General features: G+C 38.8%; 1 protein-coding gene across 1 annotated transcript in view; it reads right to left on the bottom strand.

Annotated features, from left to right (window-relative positions):
- nsmfa (NMDA receptor synaptonuclear signaling and neuronal migration factor a) overlaps nt 1-3,429 on the bottom strand; it is a 44,836-nt gene extending 41,407 nt beyond the window's left edge. The window contains exon 1 of the mRNA XM_079586857.1: nt 3,143-3,429. Coding sequence (XP_079442983.1) covers nt 3,143-3,213 — 71 coding nt within the window. The 5' untranslated portion in view covers nt 3,214-3,429. The remainder of the gene's footprint in view (nt 1-3,142) is intronic.
- Nucleotides 3,430-19,266: the final 15,837 nt, after the last annotated feature.

Genomic DNA, 19,266 nt, shown 5'->3' with positions numbered 1-19,266 from the left:
CAGACCAGGCTCTCCATGCTGACCCACTGGCCCTGAAAGCATTCAGCCTAAAAAATGACTCAGACAAACTGTAATAAAAAAGAACAAAAATGAAAGAAACCACTGCATAAGCCATATGAATTGATTCTGTGTAGATTTTTTTGTTTATTGCTACACAACTAGGGGCCATTAGTTCGAACCTGAGAATGCCGAACATCTACAAACGCACAACATGGCCAAGCTGAGAAAAATTTAGTAGTAGAGCAGCTTGAGAGCAGGATGCTTCCTTTTCTTTAGCGTGTCGGAGTGGCCAGGGGGACGACTGATCCTGTGTGTATTCACAGAACATGGTCCAGCTACAGATTTAGGTTTTGAACAGCTCAGTGGTCATGACCCAGTGTCTGGAGAAAGAGCAGATTACCAGAGACTGCCTTCACGTAGTCCAATAGATGTTCAATAGTAAGTCAGCACAAAGCGTATGTTATTCCAATCTGTGTTGAAAATGACTAGCTTATGATATAAAAGCCATTTCTCTGTCAGCCGTCTAATCATAAACTGACAGGGTTTTAAATTTGGCTTCGGCTGACAATTACTCTGTAGCACAACACCTCTTTCTTTGCTCAAAATCACTATAATTTACAGCCTATAATAACAGTAACAACTGCCCCAGGCCAATGACTAATTCCTTTGCAAATGTGCGGTTTCTTCCTGCAGGGCACAGGTTCCACATCTGAAGTCTGAATGCTGTCTGATTACTCCAGTGAAACTTGCTTTTGTTTCATTCAAGGCAGTTTTATGTCCCCCTTATTTTGATAGAGACAAACCCTAGAGCAGTGGCTCTCTATTTTTTTTTTTTTGGACTCCAAGACCCTCTATTGACTGACAACATTTGAAGACAATTTTGAGAAACATTTTTTATTACATGACTTTTCTAGTTTGCAATTACCGTCCAAGATCATGAGAACCGTGGTTCGTAAATAAAAATGGCCGCTGTTAGAGGTACTATTAAAATAAGAAATATGATTTCAAGTTACACATTGATTGTTAGCGGTTTTAGCTGATTTTAAACCTTGCTTTGACTTATTTTAAATGATTTGAAGCCACCTTGCGGCCTCCGTAGAAGTGTGCTGAGGGCCCCTAGTGGTTCCCGGTCCCCTGGTTGAGAAACACTGCCCTACAGCTAATCACCTAGAGACTTTCACCAATTAATTGATCATAATTAATCAAAAAAGGTTCATATTTTCAGCATTCAGTAGATTACATTTATATTGTTTATATTGGATTACTCAAAACTGTGTGTCTATTCATGCCGTTAACACGTTGTGTCTGCTTAGAATGCTGTCTACCGTTCTCTGTTACATCGGTCATTTCTACTCAGCATGCAAAGCCGTTTCCACAAATATACCTGCCCTGCATACTGAACAGCCGCTCGTTCAGGCTTATGACACACACACACATACACACTTAAACGCACTGAGGTAAAGGAATGCCATCCCATTCATCACCTCAATCCGTGCCTGAATGCTGTATGTCTACAGCAGAATTTAGCCGACAAGGTCATTTCAATGTCATCTACAAGGAATGACAGTGCCAGAGTTTATCTTTTCCAATGCAACAATCACAATCCATTCTGCATGTGAACATTAAGGATGCAATGACTCACAGCATCCCTGAGGAACCAGGCCCAGACATTAGGGTGAGAAGGTGAACCACCTGCCATCTTGCGAATTATGACAGACGTGATACACATGAGAGCTAAACACACACTGGTTATGTAAGATAGGTCTATAGGCAAGACTAGTGGTCAATCAATAAGGGGTTTTCATGAATAATAGTAAAAACGTGCAGCTAAGTTGTCTTAAAATAACATGTTGATTTAATGCTTGTGGTGACTATATCATTCTCTAGGTTACAACGCTGCAAGTCGGTTTTCCTGTGACAATATAATTCACTGTGACTGTGACACAGAAACACCAGGAGCAGCACGAGTCAGTCACGGATAATTGACAGATAGAGTCAGTCTTGTGCCTATATGCAAGGTGCAAGCGGTGAAGGACGCTGTCAATGCTTTGATCTACAGTTGGGACAGGCGAGAAGATTACTTTAATAGGCTGCCCTGCTAGAAAATCCATCTTAAACTGATAGCTGGTCCAACAGCATGTGCAAGACCATCTTAGACCAGCAACAAAACAGCCTAAGGTAGTCAAGCAGACTTTTGGAATATAATGGAAGTTTAAAATGGATTTTGCAACAGCATTCTCACATCTATGCATATATATTATTAGAGTTCATTTAGGAAAGAGTTTTTTCTACACTCAAGTGTAAATAATAAAATGAATTACTGAATAAATATATGAATTAAGTTGTGGGACCCTTTATTTAAAGGGATAGCTCACCCCAAAAAAAATCTAAATTCAGTTTTTCAAAACCTGTATGGATTTTCTTTTCTTTAGCTGAACACAAAAAGATAAATTCTGAAGATTTTCTTTGCCTGTCTTGGTAACTGAATATGTCAAGGATGCAAAAGCACCATAATAGTATAATCAAAATACTATTAAATAAAATAAACAACAAACTAAATTATTATACACTATACATATTTACCTGATTACTGGTTCAGCGAGATGGAAAGATTCAACACAAACGAATCTTTCATGAATCCTGTCATGTAGCCTACTCTGACTTTCCTTTACATAATCGTTATTGCTCTAGAAGACTTTTATTATACTTTTATGAACATATGATTTTTTTATGAGGCTAGACATCTTCAGTCACCAGCCTTTGCATTTAAAGACATACTTCATCTGTTTCCCCCCTGTGAAATATAGTCATACGGGTCTGTAACAACATGAGGGAAAGTAAATAATGACAGAAACGTCCTTTTGGGTGAATTAGCCTACTCATATTCACATGATATGGTAGCATAACATTAACAAATACACTCGTATTCGTAACATCTATCTTCAAAATGACCCGTCTGCTCAAACAAATATCACGGCTGACCTTTCTTTTCGCTCATGAATGAGAATCCAGATCCCCGTTTTGTAAGTTCAGTGGCAGCGCGCGCAGGGCTCTGAAGACACACGTACGAATGCAGAGCTGAGCTGATGGGCTTCATGCAGTGTGCATGACCCAAAACGAGTTGACAAAAGCACACACTCACCTAACTTTGGCTGCCACCGAAGAAATCGCATCATTTCTCAGATTCTTCCTTTTGGACACTGCAGTTCCCATGCTGGCATGGAAACAACGCTTGCAAGAAAACAGCACATTCCAGATGTCAAAGCATTGAAGAAAACGCGTGGAAAAAGGGATGGAACAGGTTGCTTTAAGAATGCGGATCCTTTGGCGTTCACAGAAAGGACTGTTTATATCATAACGCAAAATTTGAAGATGATGCGGGACAGAGGATGCTGCCGTCTCCTCTTGCTAGTGTCAACTAGTTAAAGAAAAAACACACGCACGAGCACGTCCCTCCCCTCCCCTCTCTCTCTCTCTCTCTCTCTCTCTCTCTCGAAATGAGAAAGACACGATGGTTTATGATAGTGTGTGAGGGTCCAGGCAGGAAACCCAGTGGGACCATATATGGAGCGACCACTCCTCCAATTCCACCCACTCGTCCAGCGCTAAATGCCAGGTACAAAATGAGCTGGAGTGACCGGAACACATGCAGAATTACCGCACTTATCATATAATGTTACCTGAATCATAACGCTTTAAGGGCATTGCTGTATAGTTCAATAATGGTGCAATTCTTACTGTGCGTAATCTTTATCTATGGAATATTGCACACTGTCCTTCCATATCCATCCATCCATCCATCCATCCATCCATCCATCCATCTATCCATCTATCCATCCATCCATCCATCCATCCATCCATCCATCCATCCATCCATCCATCCATCTATCTATCTATCTATCTATCTATCTATCTATCTATCTATCTATCTATCTATCTATCTATCTATCTATCTATCTATCTATCCATCCATCTATCTATCTAAAGTCTTTGGGATCTATCTATCTATCTATCTATCTATCTATCTATCTATCTATCTATCTATCTATCTATCTATCTATCTATCTATCTATCTATAGTATTTGGGATCTATCTATCTATCTATCTATCTATCTATCTATCTATCTATCTATCTATCTATCTATCTATAGTATTTGGGATCTATCTATCCATCCATCCATCCATCCATCCATCCATCCATCCATCCATCCATCCATCCATCCTAGTATCTGAATGTTGTATATATATATATATAAAAAAAAATCTTATTCAATATTGTGTTAGGTTACACTATCAGATCATTGATTGTCCAGTTCTTTAAAAAAAACATTTGCATATGTATATGCATACCTTAGCCTATAATGGTTTCAGACATTATGAATGTGACTGTAGCGCATGCACACTCACACAGGCACATGCACACACAGATCTGGAGTACAGATCGTGTGCCCTCGCTCCACAACAGCATGTTAACCGTCTGCTGTAGCCTCACTGTAACAGACAACAGACAAATCGTCCCTCTGCTGTAGGATGGCTACGCAAGTGCATAAAAACCCGGACTTTAGTGTAGCAGCATCAGGAGAATGAAGATCCAAACTAAATATGCATTAGTGACACTACTGTATGTCCTCGGTCAAGTCATCTGAAGAGGTCACAAAACCGGATTCTTCTGTGTTTCAAGCTTCTGTAGGCAAACACATGGGGTATCTGTGTCATACAGGGAGACAGATGGAAAGAAACAGAAGTCAGATGGATTGAAGAACAATATATTACAGAAGCTTCTGGGTTTTTCCCGTGGCCAATGCCGTTTTTTAAAGTAAATAATCCGTAGCTCTGGGCTTTGGTGTGCGTGGTGGGACTGCCGATGAAGGGAGGAAAAGCAGAAAGGAAAATGACAAAATGCCCTTTCTTTAACACAGCACCAAGAAGAGCAGCAATGTGTACAACATGTTCTGGCGATAAAGCCGATAGAATTAGTTAATTATCCCCACACAGACGGCACTGGATGTTCACATCATGCACAGCTAAGCGTTACAGATTAATTATTTAGAAAATGTTTTAAAAACAATTCCCCACCCCTGCATAATAGACTTATTTTCCAACTAAACGAAACACATTACGGCAAGAAATGTAAAAAAAGAAACCACTCATCACCTGATGCTCGCACACAAACGTTTGACATTGCATTTGTGCTTTTGTGTCTTATTCTTTTAGATGATGATGATGATGATTAAGAGGGAATATGTTCCTCCGGACAGGATGCCCTCATCCGTTTGAACTCAGGACTAAGTCTCTATTTTTCTCTCGCACACACACCTGGATCCTTTCTGGAGGGGGGCACTGCTGTTCCCATCACTCACTGTGTGTTCCAACACAAATAACCTAACAAGGTCAGCCAAAACACTCGCATTCCATTACTCCGCTGGCTCATTGTGTGCCAGAGCTCCTGCAACACATTTGTGTTTTGACAGTCGCTAATAATGGCATGTGAAATCTCATAAACTCCCACTGACACAAGCAAGGAGAGCCATCCTTAAAACTCGTTATGATAATTGCAACAGGGAGACCCTTAATCTTTGCCACTTAACATAATTTGACACTTAATTTGAATAATGCAATAATTGGTAATCAGGTTGGTACACCAAGCAAGTGATGTAATTCAGATTATCATAGCATTTCAGCAAGAAATATCTGATGGAATTATACATTATTTCCACATAGTACACAACTTTTGTTCAAGTCGTTTAAAGAATTTTAATGTAAAATTGACATATGTAACATTATCCCACAGAAAATGACATTATGCATTGGTTTCACAGTAAAAGTCTGCGTGCAGTATTGCACCCTAAATAAATATTCAAAGGTTTAATATAATGTGTCCACTTAAATTAAAAGCACTTTATTTTCTCTCTTTTTCTGTGGCCAATCTGCACACTTTAAATTCGGTTACAGTAAAGACAGAAGGTGTCAACAATATGCGTGTTAATATTACTTTAGTTTGAAAATAAATGGTCTACTAACCTTTTCTGTGTAAAGCTATATCTACATCTTCGTTTGCCATGACACATTGTATTAAACCTTTGAATATTTCTTTAGGGTGCAATACTGCATGCAGACTTTTACTGTGAAACCAATGCATAATGTCATTTTCTGTGGGATAATGTTACATAACTGTCAAAACTTGTATAATAGTTTAGCTGTAAAGTTGTAATTTTTAAGGTTGTTTTAGAAATTACAACTTTACAGCTAAAATATTATACAAGTTTTGACAGAAGAATCAATGTTTATTTATAACTTTATAACAATCGCCCAAAAGTTGCCCCATTTACTTTCATGGTAAGTGCTTCATCTTAAACTTCATTCTTCATCTTCTTCTTTTTTTTTACTTTTAAGAAAACGGAAACGGAGTCAAATAATTTTTGTGTTAATCAACATTATATGAGCACTTTTGCCGAGCCTGCACTGAAGCGACCCGACAGTCAAAGCGGCATTACGTCACAAAAGTGCTGGCTTGTAGGAAGACCACGAGTGTTCAGGGTACTATTTGGGACAGAGCCTTACAAATTGGTTCTGCATGGGGAGAGACAATGAAACACTGATAAGTCTGGGTAGCAATGTAGGTCAGCTCACATTGCTTTAGATTCAACACTACTCCTAGCCCTGCCAGTAATAAAAAGGTAATCATGCAGAAGATTTTTTTTTTTTAAACAAATCCTTTTACTGTAAAGTAAGTGATTATTTTGAGACAGGAAAAGTCATGCATGCTGTATCATCCTCCAGATGACACCACTGTGAGGAGGCAGCGGTGTTGATTTATTTAGAAACGCTGGATGTACACATCATTAAACAGATAATTACAGCGCAGATCCCCCCGGATACCTTTTGAGTCATACGCACACACCCCCAGACTCTCCACCTCTCCTCTGAAACCTGTCACTACAGGACATCTTTAGTCACAAGGAATGACGAAAACGGAAGGACCACACATTTGAACAACATCATGCCATGGCTTTGCAAACATCTTAATGGGTCATTACAACACTGTTGTTATTTACGGTTTAGTGCTGTTTGCTTGCAGTTATTTGTAACCCTATTAAAAGTAATAGTTGACCCCAAAATAAAACTGTCGTCACTAACTGCTGTTCCTACCCTGTGCTATTTTCTGTCGTCCTTGAAACACAAAGGTTAGGCAGAATGTCAAAGCTGCTTTTGTCCATTCAGTTAAAAACTGAATGATGATTGTTCACCGCATTATGGAAGATTGTTTCCGCCACAGAATAATTGCAGCTTTTTATCTCACAATTCTGACTTTGTTTCTTGTAATTGCGAGTTATAGATTCAGAATTTGTGGGATATAAACTCTATAACTACAAAAATTTTAATATAAATAATATAAACTATAAAAACTGATGCACTTGATCAAGAGGTGCATCAATTTTTGGTCAAGATCTTGTTTTGACCATGCAAGAGTCCAGCACTCTGTAAAGTCTATTCCAACACATCCCAAAGACTTTCTATGAATTTAAGGTCTGGACTCAGAGATGCCAATTCATGTGTGGCAATGATTCTTCATGCTCCCTTCAAGCCGTTCTTTCACAATTTGAGCCTGATGAATATTGACATTGTCGTCCTGGAATATGGCCATGATTTGTTTTCCTACATGGTTGTTTAATAAATGAAAAGCTACACACTCCATCAGTTAGGGTTAAAAGAACTGTTGTCAAACATATAACATGCTAGAAATATAATCCTCACAGCAATAATGATCCAGAGACCTTTTTTTTTTGGCCCGGCAGTGTATATGCTTATATTGAAAAAGCAACCAAATCTATATCTACAGACATATACTTGAGGATGGGCTTTAAAAAAAATAAACTAGCAACCAATGGCCTAGGACAAGGCCACCCAGTACACCCTACCAACCACTTAATGTGGTCAAGCAATCTCTTGCGTGAAAATACAAGACTTAAAATGGTTATTTGTAAAGCATATAATCAGGTGACCGTTTAGAAAACTTTACCATAACACCTCCATGCCCTTTTGCTAAGTAGTGAGCTGTATGGAGAATGAAAACAAAGAACCTTCCAGACAGCAGAACAATGACTACTTCAGAGAAGGTCAAACGCTCACATTTACAAAACTCCAGCAGGCTGATTCAGACTGACAAACGAACAAAAGGCAAACAACGTAAATGCTCACATACTCGCACACATAACCCAGCTACAACAGCCCCGTCTAGTCAATATCATCAAGCATATTACAGTTATGTGGATTTTTTTTTGCTAAATTACCAAATTGCCACTGTCATTCTCCTTGGCCACAGAGGGCGAATACGACTTCTTTGTTGGCATGGCTTCTCTTTTCTTTCAGAACACACTTATATTGGCCCCAAAAACACTTAAAATCTATGAACATATAAAATGTTTTAAGAGAAGTTAGCTGCCTAAGTAAAAAAAACTCACAGCATTTGTTTTAAAAATACAAGTTGGTTTGATATTTTGTATAAGGCAATGACATCCAAAAAAGTGACCCAAGTGTCCAATTACTTTTTGGCATTAGGTCTACAAGTGAATGAATTTAAAGCTAAACCTGCTCTATAACTGAGAGTGTGTGCCCTAACCTGACCCGACCAGCCTTGACTGATGCCGTCAAATAATAATATTGAGATTATTAATAATCTCTCTTTTAAAACTTCAAAGGCTCTAACGTTAACGCCAAAGGCTTGTGTGTTACGTTAAATATAAGCCCCGTCAGGCTTAGGTCAAAGTGTAAAATGTTTACCTTAGGCATGAGAAGTGACAACAATGATCAATCCTGAAAACAAAATTGAAATCCAACCCACAATCTACAACAATACACAAACATGCCTGGTTATAGTATCAGTACCCTGCAGTCAGATCCCACTTCCCAGTACCAATTTATTTCAACACGAGTCCCTGTTTCAAATGGTACCCTCAGCCCTTATAGTCCTCCTCCAAACCTAGACATTGTGGCCAGGACTGTTGGGTTACAGTTCGCTGTGAATTTTGAACTAATCTTGTATCAGCAAAAAGCAATGCATAAAATGACCACATTCTTGTGGACTTAGCAATGACTACAAGACTGCAACACAACACTTTCCCTTAACAATGCTTTCTTCCTTTTCAAAATGAATGTCTGTATTCTTCTTTTCAAAAACAGGTAGTTCTTACAATAGCCCATCATGCCAAATATGTCATTACCAAACATGTCCAGTATTGTACGTGTTAATCTCCACAAGTGTCTGAGGCTCATGGCCTCTTCTGAACAACTCAAGCAATGTCATCAGTGCTGCAGCACTGGGACGGGCACCATTAGTGCCTGCCGGATTATCCTGCCAGAGAGAGGGAGCCCTCGCACCGTACGTGAGACTCATGCCTATCAGCTCCTTGTTTCACCTTGGCACATACTGCAGTAGCTGAGCACTATAGTAGGGTGACGAACAGTGTCGTGATTTGTGCGTTTGATTCGCATGTGAATATTCGCACGGGCTGCTGCCTGTATCTCACCCTGACATGAGGCTCTGGGAGAACGATGCATGTTGCGGGGAGATTATTGCTTCACACTCTCTCACCCTTGCCTGCTGTTGGCTGCGACCACGTGGCCTGATTCCTACCACGGAGGGAGGAAAATGGGAAGGAACAGCTGGGAGGGAGAGAAGGAACAATAGAACAGAGGTGGATACATGAAAGTATGTGGGAGACAGATGGAGAGGGGTACAGGCAAGGTGTTCAATACTAATGTACATGTATTGTAATTGCATACAGTTTTATGAATTATCCATTCTCTGCTGTAATAATTATATATAAAAAAGGCAGGGAATAATAATGGGACTAATGACTAATTGGCTCATCCTCAGAAGTCCACACACTCGTGGTCCGACAGATGAATAGTGCACACAAGCACGGTGCACTACACATTAAGCACTTCAGTTGCTTGATTTGAGAGGTTTGCAAGGTCCATGGCATCAAACATTTTGAGATATAAATATCCTGGAACACAACTATATTCAGTTATGTCTGATTTGATAGTTACCCGGAGCTGAATCATGGAGCAGACCAGATTAGTGCCCTGGAGCCTTGGACTGCCTGGGGCCTCCAAAACCTCAGGGCACAGGAGATTTTCAAGACTTCCAAAATAAGGTGGATACCAGGATTCCTGGCACATACACTTTCATGATCTCCAAAAATGTGTACCCAAGGGTCTTGTGGAACCATGATCTTGTCCTGGAAAGGGAGGAAAACTGTGATTGGTCAATGTAGAGTAAATGTCAGTCAGATGGGTTATTTCTTGTTGAAGTGGGTAAAATACGTTGAATTGTAGACTAGACATAAGGGTACATATTACTACTCTAAGTTATGCACCTTTTAGGGGAAAGTAAGGTACAAAGTTGTCTTTTTAAGTGTACTGCCCATCGTACCCCTAATGGTGACAATGTAGACAAGGGTGTCCTGTCCTACAGAGTTTACCTCTAACCTTAGACACACCTGAATGTGCTAGTCAAAGTCTTCAGAATTACGAGGCCTGTAGCAAAAATACAATCCAATCACAGGTGGACGATGTAAAATACAGGTGTAAGCGGGATTTTGAACTTGTCCAATTTCAACCACTTCCAGAGGTACAGTAGTTCAAAACGTATTCAACCGGACACTCATGTGGTCGTAAGTGTTTGAACAACCACAAAAGGCGGCCTACCCTCCACCTACTGACTTAATGTGTAAACCTTATGGGAAGCGCGCTAACCAGATGGGATTTAAACTTTGTCGACTGAAGACTTAAGTTTGGTTTGAAGACAGAAAAATGTACCAAGCACAATGTTCTCTCCAATCCTGATTTCGGAAATGTGTTTTCCTTGTCTACCTGTGATCCCATCAACCAAATCACATCTTAATACAAGGAGAAAAACGGGGTCTTAGAAGCTTCTAGGCAGGTGTGTTGGGGCAGATTGGAGCTAAACTCTGCTGGAAGGTGGTCCATCAGGAGCTGGATTGGACATCCCTGCTCTAGAGTTTGTAGAATATGTAGGCTGCTCTGAACTCTTTCCTCTCTGTCCTTTAGAGTTGACTTTGCCTTTCTAACTCATCTTCAGTCTGTCTGCCTCATCTCTCATTTTACAGTTCCCCATCAGAGCCCTGGAATGGGCTGGCACTCATTTGTCTAAATGTGACTTTGTGAGGTGAGGTAGGGCCGGGAGATGAGCATGCTGCCTCAGCCAAGCCCTGGGAGTGAATGAAAGCCTGGCAGCTCTCCCGTATGCTGACAGATGAATTATTGAGCTCTGTTTACCAAAACGAGAAGCCTTGGGGTGCTCATTCAGGAGGGGACTGGGGGAAGGCAAAAAACTTGCCTCAGAGCAAACAGCTGGATTCTTGCTTGTTATGCTTTTTCACATATACAAAGGCTCCAGAAAGTATCTGGACACTTAAAACACCCTTAAAAAATAAATTGCATTGCAAAATGTATTGCATTACAAACCTCTAAAGTTTGACAAACAGCTATGATGTGTTATTTTTGTAAATAAATGCTATTTGGTTTACGTACAGTATCTTGTTATGTAATGCTGTGTGACATTAATTGTGAAGGGCAGCTTAAATGTCCAAATGCTGTTTGGCGCCACTGTATGTGGGTATTACAGACACTAACAAACACACCTACAGACATGGGTAAGTGAACATCTCTTTCTAGTTTTCCTGCTCACACATAGACATCAAACACACATGCTTTGATGCACACAGAGCCAGCTGGGATCTGTTCATGTCCAGTTGTGTGGGAGTACTGTATGCAGAGGGGACTGTTCTCTTATTAAGAACAGTACATTAGGTTGTGTTTTATGTCCCATGCAGTCTATTGAGAAAGCAAACATTGCGCGTCCATGGTGATGACCCGTATCCTTGTTAGGACACCAGAGCAAGTGGAGGGAAGAGATGCTGACAAAGGCCATGATAAACAAAGTACATCTGACTTCATGAGTCATGACTCATCTCTCAGCTAAAAGGGCAGAACTTACTCAACTACTACTTTCTTCACCCAGCCTCTCTGTTCTTTAACATGACGGTAAAATTAGAATAGCCCATAGTGGTTTGCTACATAACAATGTGCAATTTACATGTAAAGTGGCAATAAAATACTTGGACTCTGTCACCCTAATATGAAGTGGATTCAAAGTAGGATTCATCCATTTAGAAGTTTGCAACATAGCAATGCTATGCCATTGCAGCTTGCTTGCGTTTCATGACTCGCATTCTACATTAAAAGTCCAATGTTTTACCCAATGAGCTACTGAGCCAATTTTGTATTAGTTTTCAAACCATCCACTGTGGTAAGTGTTTTGAGGTCATCGCATAGTATTTTGCAAGGATCGGCATAAACATAAGTATTTATTTATCAATAATTTGCCCGTGTTAATAATTTGTGTGAAAAAGAATGAAAGTTGTGTGGTGTTTTACTGCCACTAGAGGTCATTTTAGTTGGAAAGTGCAGTGATTTGTATGAACAGTATAGGTACTGTATGTTTTCTTCGAGTTTTGCAAATATGTAGATACGAGGTACGTTTTTTCAACGAGCCTGTTGAATATATAGCTTCTAAAACAAGCCATTTACATCTACGGCGGTTCTAAAAAGTACTCAAGCACTGAAGTCACCCTCTCTCACTGTTCTTTGATAAGACAGTGAAGTCAAAGAAGATCCTTTAGCCGCTTAGTGCTACATACTGTAGGAATGCTAACTTATACTGTAGCTATATATAGCTTCTGTGTATATGTGTGTATATGGACACACATAAAAGAAATCTGAAAACAAGGATTGTACAACCAACAACTTTTTTCCTAAGTAGTCATTTAGCAGACGTTTTTTCCCCAAGCAAATTATAGTACTTCAGTAGTACTCTTATGGCATTATAAATTATAGTAATTTTATAGTACAGGAATAATTCCCCTAGATCAAACGCCTTGCTCAAGGACAGGGTGATTGTTGCTCTTATGGGAATCAAACACCTCGCTTTGCAATTGTCAGCCCTGACCTTTAGCCACTACTTTAGTGTAGAATAAAAGTGGGTGAATGCATAATCATTTAAAACAAAAAACAAACAAAAAAAAACACACATTGCCAATAGCTTTATTAGTAATATGCAACCGTGGCTAAGTGGTTAGAAATGTGTGCTGTAACCAAATGTTTGTAGGATTCAACTCCAACAGGAGAGATTTATGAGCTATCATCACCGTTATGCCCTTGAGGTAGGTATTTAACCTCAGGTTAGTTTAGGGCAATTGGCCCTGTTGTAGGTTGTTTAGGATAAAACAATAGCTAAATGTGATTTTGAATGGTGCTTTGTTCTTAATGTCACAAAATATGCAGTGCAATAACAACAGCTAATAAGTTCTGCACAGTGTTTTTTTATACGCAACTAATATAATTAACAAAATCCAATGACATAATTTGTGATGAGTAGCACATAATTCTGCAGCCCAGACGTGTCCATAGAAACCATCTAATGATGCAAAATGAAGTAGACAAAAAAGTGCAGTCAATTTAAAATGTCCAAGAAAAACATGTCTGTGACTGAACAACCTCACACATTGATTTTATCTATCTGCCTTGAGGGCCTCGGGCTCCTGACGTCACTGCCTCTCAATAAACTGGAGCGAGAGATGCATCTTCAATGCTACACGTCCAGCGAATAAAGTTTTTTTTGTGCAAACCCAGAGTAGCAGAGGATTGGCGGTAATAAATTGCTGCCTCTTTCTGAACGAGTTCAGGTATGGCACATCCACTTCAGTACACCACAGGGAGATTGAAAGAGAAAGATCCGGCCACCGCAGAGTTAGGAAGACAATGTGATGGGAAAAACAACCTCAACAATGAGATAGAGGTGTATAGAGGTGTATAGGTGTATAGATAGATATGTAAACAGAGACAGTGGAAACCGAAAAACAAAACAAAAAACAAGTGGTGATAAATGTTCAATCAATACTGTAAAAGAGGTCATATCATATACTCACACACACACACACACACACACACACACACACACACACACACACACACACACACACACACACACACACACACACATATATATAACCCAATTTTGGGTCAAATATGTGCTTAATAAGTACTAATAAACAGCCAATATCCTAGTGCATGCTAACAAGCAACAAGTTAATAGTGAGAATTGAACCCTAAACTAAAGGGTTACCCATAATATATCTGAACACCAGTGCCCACAGGTCCCATCTTTACATAAAAAGGTTTGACTCTCACATACGAACTGCCATTTGGGAAAAACACAGGGAAGATAAAATGGTTCTCAGCTTTTAAAGATCTTTTTACTGCATTGTGTTCTAAAAAATAAGGCCCTATTCTATCACATCGTGTTCATTTCTGCACAGGGAGAGAAGGGAACATCCATAGACACATGGGACCGTGATCCTGTCCGGCTTAGCCTTAGTTCCTGCAAGAATGATAGCATCATCTTCTTCTGTTGTTTAGGAATAACTGAATCTATACTTCACTGCATTGGGATTCAAAAGTGGGAGACACTAGAGAACATTACTCGTTTAATTTAACACAATATTTTTTTTTATGAGCATAACATTTGAGTGAAGTTTATTTAAAAAGTCATGAGTATTATTATTCAAATAGTTTTTTTTGTTTTAAATTTGTGAAAATCTTAAAAGCTTTTTTAATATGAAATAAATAAATAAATAGCATTTACATAAGGATATTCTTGATCTAACTAGACACAGTATACATACATATCACAACATTTGAGTGAAAACATTATTATTATTTGATTAGTGACAAAAAAAAAACACAGTATTTAAATGTCTTCATTTTGTGCCATAAGTTTCATGTATTATATTTGTATAAAAGTGTCTGCTATGAATGCTGCAGTTTTGGGAAATGCACAATAAATGAAACAATAAATTTCTGAATATTACCCAATATGTAGCCAAACTGTGTTTACTCACATAATAATAAATCACTCAGTCATAATCACATCTGTCACGACTCCCACCAAGGACCCGGCTGGCTTCTTCACTCCCTCACTGCAGCTGTGGAGAAGATGTAAGCTAGACAGATATGTAACGTAAATTATGGACAAATGAATGCATACACCTGTGCCAGGTTCGAAGCATATCATTATCAATTTGGCTGTTTTTTCGACCTGAAATATTTCAGGTCGAAAAAACAGCCAAATTGATAATGATATGTTATATCGTCATAAAATAGTCAGGTCAGAATTGGTTATGAAATGTGTGCTAACAATGATGTCTGCACCATTTTTTGTCTAAGAAAAGATCTGGTTTGGTATTTTTGTACTTAAAAATAGCAAGTTTCCCTCATCTCACATTGTGTGTGGGGTGCGTTGTGTGTGTGTGTGTGTGTGTGTGTGTCTGTCTGCGTTAGTGGCCACGTGTGTAGTGGATCTGTTTTTAGAAGCTGCATGCGCAGGGTGACGCACTTTCACAAGAGGTGAGTTCCCACCTTTCACAGCGCACAAAAATAGTCCCAAACCTACAAAAATAGAGCAACCGGCTGATTTAATCTGCAGATGCGCACAAACCTGCCGCTGCTCCAACCTTTAGAGCGAGATCAATCAACTCCCTGGACACACACACACAGTCGTGACTAAACACTCAGAGGAGAGCAGCAGAGACAAACAGAAGCAGAGAAAGAGAGATGAAGAGCAGAACTCATAATCCCTGCCTCAAACAACGTACGGATCAGTGCAACCTCGTGGGTCTAAAAGATTTCTGAAAATATTACAATTTTTTATTAAAGCAAAAGTTTCTGCAGCTGTAGGCTATTTGGTAGCCTAGCCTATGTCTTCCTCAATTTTAAAATATGTTGTATAATGACATTTCCTGTACCAAAAACAGTGCTATCTTGGCACGGTATTAGATTGCAATACTATGGTATTTTGATATAATGATAGGCTACTGAATGATTACCATAATCATCGACAAGGTACTCTAAGGTAATTCAAAAGAATAACACTTGTTAACTAGTCTTCAAATTAGAGGAACGACTATAGAATTGTGGGCTTGATGGTTGATGTGAACTACAGGTCATCAAAATATGAAGATTAATGCAACAGCCAAAATTTACACCTTGTATTAACATCAGTTTTTGATCACAAGTGATCGCTACAGTAAATACAGATGTAAATGGGGTCGGTGGTGATCCGATTGTAAAACACACCGGACTACATGTGTAAACTAACATTATTGAATTATTAGGTAACACTTTGTTACAGTTCCCTTATTACACATTATATGTAGCTAGTCACTATAGTAATTACTATGACAAGAAAGAAAAGTTAGCATGAATTAACGTTTTAACACAAGCATGCTAGCATGAATTAGCATGTTTTGCTAACATTTTCAACAAGTTGCTAACATGAATTAACATGTTGCTAGCACTTTGTCCTATGATAATCATTTACCTTTGCTAGTGACCTTTGACAGTTTAAATATTTTATAAGTCTTATTGTACAAACGATTTGACCCCCTCATTAAAATTCAGAGACTTCTTGTAGTTTTGATTGTATGTTTAACAAAAATCTTATGTCGGATCAGTTAACCGGTGTGACAGGTCTAACCCGAGTTCGCTGGTTGTAGCTTGAAAGCCCTATAAGGACATACTGTTTACATTTTTGCTAAGAATAATAAGCTTAAAGTAGTTCAACCAAAAAAATAAAAAAATTGTCATCATTTACTCACTCTCAAGTTGTTCCAAACATGTATGAGTTTCTTTCTTCTATTGAACAAAAAAATAATAATATTTTTAAGTATGTTGGTAACCAGACAGTTGACGGTAGCCTTTGACTTCCATAGTTTTTTCCTACAATGGAAGTAATGGGTGCCGTCAACTGTTTGGTTACTCATAGTCTTCAAAATATCTTCTGAAGAAAGAAACCCATGGTTTTGAACAACTTAAGGTTGAATTCATTTTTGGGTGAACTATCCCTAAAGAGTATCAGTATGTTGGCTTTGTCAAGCCAACATAATGATTGTAACTCTAAGGAACAGTTCACTTGTTCAAGGTCTTTAATTTGTCCCTAGCACAGGAACACAAACAACCAAAGGCCACTGAATCAGAAAAACCAGCAGCCCTAACAAAATGAATGTTAAAGGTCAATAATAAATTGAGATGTTCAATAAATCAGACCTGGTAGTGAAAGAATATGAGAAAAGTCCATGCAGGCAAGAAAAAGAAAGGAAAATTATTATGTCCATGGGCCACCAGCAAAAAACAAACCTTTATGTAGCTGTCACACTTTCCAACAAGAATTAATCACTGTAGATGAGCAAGCAATTAATAGAGCAGAAATAAGAATGTGTGCATGTGTGTTTGACTATGAGAGAGAGAAAGCCTGAGCTAATAATGATATAGCGCACGGCCCCAACTGCCCCATTTTAGTAACAAACAATTTTGCATACAAAGTGTCCAATCTAGCAGTAAATCCCATCAGGGTTGCGAGAGCCCCTACAGTGACGCCGTTTCTAAAAGATGAAGAAAAGCCATGATATCAACAACAGGCAGAAGGATAATCTGGAACATTCCGATTCACTGGATTTACAGTGGAACCAATGAGGCAAACCCCAGGGCAGTGACCATGACAGTTCAGCTCAAAAGAGTCTATTAGACACTAGCTCAATTACTCTGAAGGTTGATTAGGATTCTCACCAACATTTATGATGCTTTCAGAAAAATCTTTGATTACACAAATCAGTGAATCTATGAAGTGTAAGTGCAAAATTAAATCGATTGTTTTCAAAACATTGAATTTTTTCTAAAAATCACAAATTACCAGCAAATCATGGGAAAATGCAATTGTGTTGAATTACTTCTTAAATTACCAGATTTGAAGCTATGGTGTATCATTTCTGTGACAAACACTTCCTTGTCTTCTATTGGTTGGCCAAACCTATAGCCCCTCCCCAGATTCATGCATTCACATTTACATATCCAAAGCAACCTAAATGAGGACTACATCAAAGCGATTCATCCTAAACAAAGCAATTCATCCTAAATGACAAATGACAACCAAGCGATTCAACAAAGGGATTCATCTTAAAGCAATTCATCCTCATAACATCGGTTGAGTCAATGTTGCTGGTCAGGAAGCTCAGACAAACAGTTAATATGACCGAAATATGTCGGATTCGACAAACGTGTCTTAGTATCGAGCAGCATCCATCGATCCCGGAGATGTTGACAAAGATCTGAGCGATGGGCTGATGCTGGGAGAATTCGAAGTGGAAAAAATAGGGAGATTCAAGTCAAGGCAATTTTTATTCCATCTGTTCCCTTCTGATAGAGGTTATGGAGTCAAGGCTTCACATCCATATACAAACATGCAGGCACTTGCATGCAAATGCAAACAAACATTGGTACGGCTTGTAAATACATATATTTATCAGAACACAGGGTGAGACCTAATTACATTAGCGGAAACAAAGGCACCTAGCGCGCACACACACACACACACACACACACACACACACACACACACAGGGTTTTCATGTTTTATGGGGACTTTCAATACACAATGATTTTTATACTGTACAAACTATATTCTATCCCCTAAACCTATTCATCACAGAAAACTTGCTGCATTTTTACATTTTCAAAAACATTTACTTATATTTATAAGCTGTTTTGTTCATGGGGACCAAAAAAATGTCCCCAGAAGGACAAGGATTTCAGATATTGCTATCTTCATGGGGACATTTTGTAATCATAACGTATACTTGAAACACACACACGCACGCACAAAGTATAACTCAGACATCAGTCACACATTTCATTATGCACCCTGTAACCAAACTCTGAATTGCTCTAAAAAAATGAACAAAACAGAAATTACTTTATAAATATCAAAATAGAGCAACAAGAACATTTACACTGAAGAAATTTTATTTAGACATTTTCGCACGTCAAAGCTTTAAATGAAACCGTCTAATGATGCAATGGCTCCAAAATTAAATGAGTTCCTTGGTAATCTGGAAGCCAGGGGGAAGAAAACGTACCGCACATTTTCACCTAAATTGCTCTTTTAGCCAGCGGCAGTTATTCTCCAGTTTTTGTTAATTCAGTTCTCAATGAGTGTGCTCGGGGGCTGAACTTACACCATAAGATCTTCTGTCCTATTCTGTTCACCATTAACGCATTGGTAATGTTCCTCCTCTTGCTCCACCCAGCGTTCCATTATATAGAACCTTTTTGGCATAAACGGTTCTT

The sequence above is a fragment of the Phoxinus phoxinus genome (assembly GCF_949152265.1).
Source record: "Phoxinus phoxinus genome assembly, chromosome: 17".
In the NCBI taxonomy this organism is placed as follows: Eukaryota; Metazoa; Chordata; class Actinopteri; order Cypriniformes; family Leuciscidae; genus Phoxinus; species Phoxinus phoxinus.
Note: the sequence above shows the minus strand (reverse complement) of the source record. Positions and strands in the feature narration are given on the sequence as shown.